Raw genomic sequence first — 6,000 nt, forward strand, 5'->3', positions numbered from 1 at the left:
GTAGTTGCAATGTGTTTAACCTAAACTCACAGGATGGTGTAGCTTAGAAACACGCATACTCCATCCCATAATAGGCTGACTCTGTGCAGCGTAATCATAGGGGACTAAAAAAGGAAAGTCAACATCTGGACTGGGAGCAGTAAATCACAGGTTGGCTGTTATTAAGCTGCCAGACGAAACCTTGGAACCCAGGGGATTTAAGCGACACTCATTACCATCTCACTATGTCCATCAGGTTGGCCAGTCAAGATGAAAGACAACAAACACTTTTTAAAAAATTTTTGCATGAGGGAAAGCGACAATAATCTTTAATTTTGTCTGTGTAAAAATCTCAAATCCTGCACACAAATCTGATTTGTCTTTGGATTTGAGTCGTCCACCTTTACCTCACGGAGATGTACTGAAAATCATTTTGAGATATGAATGACAGAAGGGACTGCATGCCTGACACTTTAAACTAAACGCAGATACCACACCAGTAACATGAGCAGCCCAGGCACAGACATCCAGTCAGCCTACAATATCAACAACCCATCATTCAGAAACATCGCTGGTGACAGAAAGACGCCACTGAGATGTGAAAATAACAGTCTGGGACATTTACATATATGACATCTTTCTGGAGGCTACCCAAGAAAATCAGTGAAACTAATAAACAGTAAGAACCAGGACCTTCTTTTTACCCATGCAAGACACAACTGATACAGCTATATTTGTGGTCAGTGGAGGGGTTTGTATGTCCAAGTGATCCCAGGACCGACCCGTGGTAGGGTCTCCCCTTGACAAAATGACCCTGGGTAAGAAGCCAGACAGGGCCTGTCCTGTGTAGGGTTAACTGGTCCAACTTGTAGTACAACTTGGTCCCTGCTAAGTGAAAAAAAAAAAAAGAATGGATGGATGAGTGTTAGATTTTTTGGGCGGCATTGTTTCGCATTTATTCGACAGGATTATTAGTAAGCAGGCAAGAAAGAAGGGAGAGACCAAGAGGCTCTGCCATTCAAGAAAGGGGTCCAGGTCCAAAGTTAAACCCTGCAGCCTTTCAGCCAGTCACTTACTTCCATCAGAGAATGTTTTATCATTGAATAAAGAAAGTACATAGATCAGTATGACTGTATCTTTTCAGCAGATTTGGCATATAATAGTTTGAGAGTGTTCTCTGTCATCACCGACTTACTTGCCCAAGTGCCCTGATGTGATTAATATTTCAGAGAACAGCACACCCAGAACGGCCCTGATGCACACACACAGGGAGGGCGGCAGGAAGGATGGGCGTTGGAGAGAAGATTACAAGTGATTTTTCATGTGTAGTGCCTCAACTGAGTGAGAGGTCTCTAATCATGGAGGATGGATTTGAGTCAAGTGGGTTGAAGGTCAGCTGTTAAAGGAATAGCTTGAGTGAAGCTTTGTTTGTTTTTAATTTGGGGATTTGCTAATTTGCAAAGAGTTAGATGATAAGATTGTCACCAATCACATCTATAGAAGTAGGACTACCCACTGGGGATGTCCTGGGAACCCAACCTTGGTAGCGTTTTTCCATTTGCATCACCAGTACCTAATAATGCACCGTCACCTCCTGTTGCTGTTCTTTACTTTTTTGTAATTCGACTTCATTTTTTCTCACTGTGTAGGCAGCATAGTGTCAGTAAAGCCTGAACAGTGTTAAGCGCTGCTGTTTATATGCATGGATATTTTAACAGTGCTCCCTGTGCTGCATTCAAATGGTGGCTGTATCAACATACACACTGGTTTGGACCAATCGCCTACATCACTAAGGAAATATCTACTCTATAGGACAAAAAAGATCCTCCAAACCAAGTTCTGATGAACCATGATGGCACCTCCAATAGTTACTAAAGCTGTGTGGAAGTTCCTGTGGTATTAAAGCAGCTTAAGTTCAGAAACACGTGTGCACAGAACATCACATAGAAGAAGCTTCATATAGATTGTAAAGATGTGAGAGTGGTAACTATTTCTTTCAGGTTTACAGGCAACCAAGACCACGAGAGACTCCACGCAGCAACAGTTCGTCCATCATCAGGAGCTAACAGACAGGAAGAGACGATTCTGTGCAGTGTTATTTGTCACTGGTAAAGAAACTGTGGAAAGATGGAGATATGTTTTCCTTTTATTTCCACAAACACAGACGGCTTTGTCTGAAGAGCTCGGTGACATAGCGGATAAAACTAAAGTCAACAGCATGGCGTCAGCAGGAGGTTATCACAGCGCTGAGTTCCCTGTGTGATGGTCAGCGCACTGATAGACGGGGGTCAGGTTACTGCTAGACTCACAAGAAATGCAAACACAAGCTAAAGAGTTAGGAAGGGATCGGGTCAGAATATTGCAGAGCGCTGACTCCAATTTATTTCACGTTAAAACGGAAAATTCAGGAAATCGTTGAATAAGCTGTGGTCTCGAAATCCTGACGCTGCAAATCTGTAACATGTTAAGAACGGATTATCCATGTTTTCTGGTGCATGGTCAGACAATGGCTGCTGGTAATTAGCTTCTGTGCTCTTGTGGTGGATTAAACCACCTCCAGATTGTTCCAAAGCTGCAGGAGTTCTGCTGTCGCACACTCAAACCGCTGCCTTAATAATACCTTCCTCTTTGTGATCATAAACAACCGGCCCCGTTAATTCACCGCAGCTCCGAAACTCTAAAGAGCCTTGTTTGAAAATCCCCTAATTTGATGTGACAATGCAGACAATAAGCACTTCAATTTTAATTACAAATGAAAACAACCGCTTAGAAGAAAAAAAGGAATGCTGGTCCCATTACATTTCCTTCCTTCCTTCTTCACATCCTAACTGTACTTCCTGGCTCTTTCCTTACTCCATCAGCCAGCTGCATGGGAGCAATGATTCTCGGCTCTTTAAAGTGGCAGCTGGAGGAAGTGACAACTGGGCAGAAAAGTGTCTGTCGCCAAAGGGGGGAAAATAGTCCACCTACTACTACGGCAGGTTTGCCTTTCTCACGTTACCCATTTCACCACAGAATGCAGCCTCGGATACCGATCCACGGCCCCGACTTCAGAGATCCAGACATAAGCGACACGTAGAGCTACGAGGGATGTTTTTAGGATGGGAAGAATGTGTCTGAGGGTGAAGGGGTCAGCGGTGACGGTGTGAAACCTAAAGCCTTGCAACCGCAGCTCTACAGGATGGATGACATGCAGCCGTGACCAGGAATTTGGGAGGTCAAGACTGAGTATTTGGGATTCCCTCTGTCAGAGTATCTTTAAGAGGAAGGAATTTGGTGTGTAATGCAATGAAGGGGTTAATGGGTGTGGAAAGGTCCTCCTTGCTTGGGTTTACAGTGTGTAGCAGCTGCTGCTATAAAGAAACTGATTACCAAGTTTAGAAAATAGCTGGGATTCAGGATGTTCTACAAAGGTATCAAGTATCTAAAGTGCGTGTGGGAGCTCACACATACAAAGGGAGGGCGCACAAAGGTATAGATAATGCTCATATTACCTGGCAAATTAATAGCCAGGAAGGAAGAGGCCCAAAGGCACAACAATGTTTCTCATATACGCTATATGAAATGGATTCTTGCATAAAACTTTTCACTGGAAAAACGGTTAAAATTAGCAGATATTGTGGATAAAGCTAAATAAACGAAATTAATTTCATAATGGAAGCTCTGATTCATCCAAATTTGGGTGTGACGCGGGCAGGGAGTTTCTCGTATGTCTGAAAAAACAAAATGTGAATATAAAGTCTGCCAAATCCAGCAGCCTTGCAGTATAAAAAAAACACCCTTCGATACTTGTGTGTTTTTGTTGGGTCACTTCCATTAGAATAACGTATTGGGTGTGGGGTAAAGGACAGTGCTGAAGGTTTTATGGTGGACAGGATGGGCCATCAGGATGAGCACACCCATGACCACTCCTCTCAGTCCACCATGATTTCTAACCCTTGTCAACGTCTCCACCTTAACAAACAGTGGCCTATGAGGAAAAGCCGATTCTAGATTAGTAACTGGCAAATTGGTAAACGTGCATATTTCTTTAATGCATGATCTGCAACAGAGTTTTGTGATGCAAAAGGTTAAAAAAGATGTGCTCCTATCTACACAGTTCCAGCTTTATACAACCACGACATTCACAGCAAAGACACATCCATATGATTTATCCTGGTGCACTTGTTTATAGAGTTGAGTTTAATCCTTATCTTAATTCACTTCCAGAATTCCTGCTTAAATCCAAGCTGTGGCACTGTGGAGTTCAAGACCCTGGCATCTTTCCATGACACCGAAATTCACTTGAAAACCAGGACAGGTCAGTCATTCCCTCTAACACAGCTCAGACCGGAGATGTGAAACAGCAGGTAGAGATAAATATATATTTTTATGCTGTTGTTGTCCATTAGTGGTCTGTTACAGAGACTCAGTTTAATTTTAACAGTAAAAAAGCAGCAGTAAGTACAACGAAGTCAAACCAATATGTATTTTAGCTTAAAATTTTAAAACACTGCAAATGAATGCAGTCAAGTCCAAAGACAACCTAACAAATCAAGTAGAATGAAATATAACCTACCCCAAAAAACATACACCTATTTGGAGCAAATACTACAGGATGTCTTGCTCTGTTGGTAAAGGTCAACAGACACAAACCAGATTAAAACTGAGCTGAAATAATAACCTTCCTCTTCGCAGCATATCACTGTAATAAAAGCAGATTATGAGTCAAAATCCAGCTCTCCTCCATCTGCTCGCTACACAGTCGGTGTGTGCAGCAAATTATTGAAAGCTACACTCGAAGCTGCTGAATTTATTATTGTATGACTGAAGTCACTGAAAAATAGAAATGCATCGATAATTGTCCAATCAGCATTAAACCTGCCTTTGCAAAGAAAAGTGTATGGAGCACCTCCTGCATGCTGAAACTTCTGTGAGTCACAGCATCACTGAGGGGCATGGCTGATAGGGAGGTACAGAAGTAGAGGATGGGAGGAGATTCACTCCCCTGTACTCCATCTGTCTTCTCTGTGAGTGTGTGTGCCCTCCTCTGAGTCAGAGGGGCATGACAAATCAGACCTAAAGCCAGCCTGGCTTTCACCTACATCAGAGTGTGCTGCTCTCTGGACTGATTGGCAGATGACACATCCAGCTCAGCAGTCACTGCATTGAGAGTTGCATTGTGTAGCCTCTAATTAAAGCTACACACAGGTTTCCCTGAGAAGCTGTAGTAGTTTTTGTCAGGGCAGACATTTGTATGACTAAGAGGCTTCTGTGGACAGTGAGGTTGCCACTCTGGCTCCATCCTGTAGAGGTATAGGACACATGAGCGGCTGATAAAGGATCACAAAGACCGCAGAATACATCATAATAAGGGCTGCTTTTACAGGGGTGTGAAAATCATGAAGTGGTCTGAACCCATCCCGCATTTATAAAAAGCTCAAAACACAGTGTGGTGAAACAAAACAAAGGAGCGTGAAGGTCTCAAAAATCCATGTAGGGCTCCAAATTAAAGCAAAGAGCTACTAAAAAGTATTCATACCGCTATAGAGAAAGCAGGCGAACTCACCTCTAAAAAGGAAGTATTCATCTTAACCGGTGCTCGACCTCACGGCTCTTTGTAGTCTGACTTCAGGGTACCACAGCTGAGGAGGAGAGCGGGCTGTATTCCCAAATTATTCCCATCCGCTTCGGTAAGATAATAAAATCTTTTCTCTTTTTTTCCGGATACTTGCTCACAACTCTGTGCCAGTCATGAAACGAGTCATTCTGCTCTCTGATTTTCGGACACTTTCGGACTTGTTTTCTGAAGTGTCCCGACAAGCCGCTGTGGAGCTGCCTGCGCCGTTTCTGCTGTCTACTCATTTCAATGGACCCGGCTTATTATGCAGGGAGGAGGAGCCTGCTGAGCCACAGCCCTCCCATCAGCATACGCCCTCTTTGTTCATGTTTCTACAGATTTTAAAAGGATGTGCACATGTATCCAACATACCAGGTTTTTGCTTAAAAAGGTTTATTATAGCACAGCAGGCCTAATATGAA

At 43.1% G+C, this 6,000-nt stretch overlaps 1 protein-coding gene across 1 annotated transcript in view; it reads right to left on the reverse strand.

The window, feature by feature from the left end:
- myo10l3 (myosin X, like 3) overlaps positions 1 to 5,797 on the reverse strand; it is a 59,701-nt gene extending 53,904 nt beyond the window's left edge. Inside the window, exon 1 of the mRNA XM_085373839.1 lies at positions 5,528 to 5,797. Coding sequence (XP_085229965.1) covers positions 5,528 to 5,548 — 21 coding nt within the window. The 5' untranslated portion in view covers positions 5,549 to 5,797. The remainder of the gene's footprint in view (positions 1 to 5,527) is intronic.
- Positions 5,798 to 6,000: the final 203 nt, after the last annotated feature.

The sequence above is a fragment of the Diplotaxodon limnothrissa genome, linkage group LG16 (assembly GCF_057381915.1).
Source record: "Diplotaxodon limnothrissa isolate DT_005_m linkage group LG16, D_limnothrissa_male_GT1.1, whole genome shotgun sequence".
NCBI lineage: Eukaryota > Metazoa > Chordata > Actinopteri > Cichliformes > Cichlidae > Diplotaxodon > Diplotaxodon limnothrissa.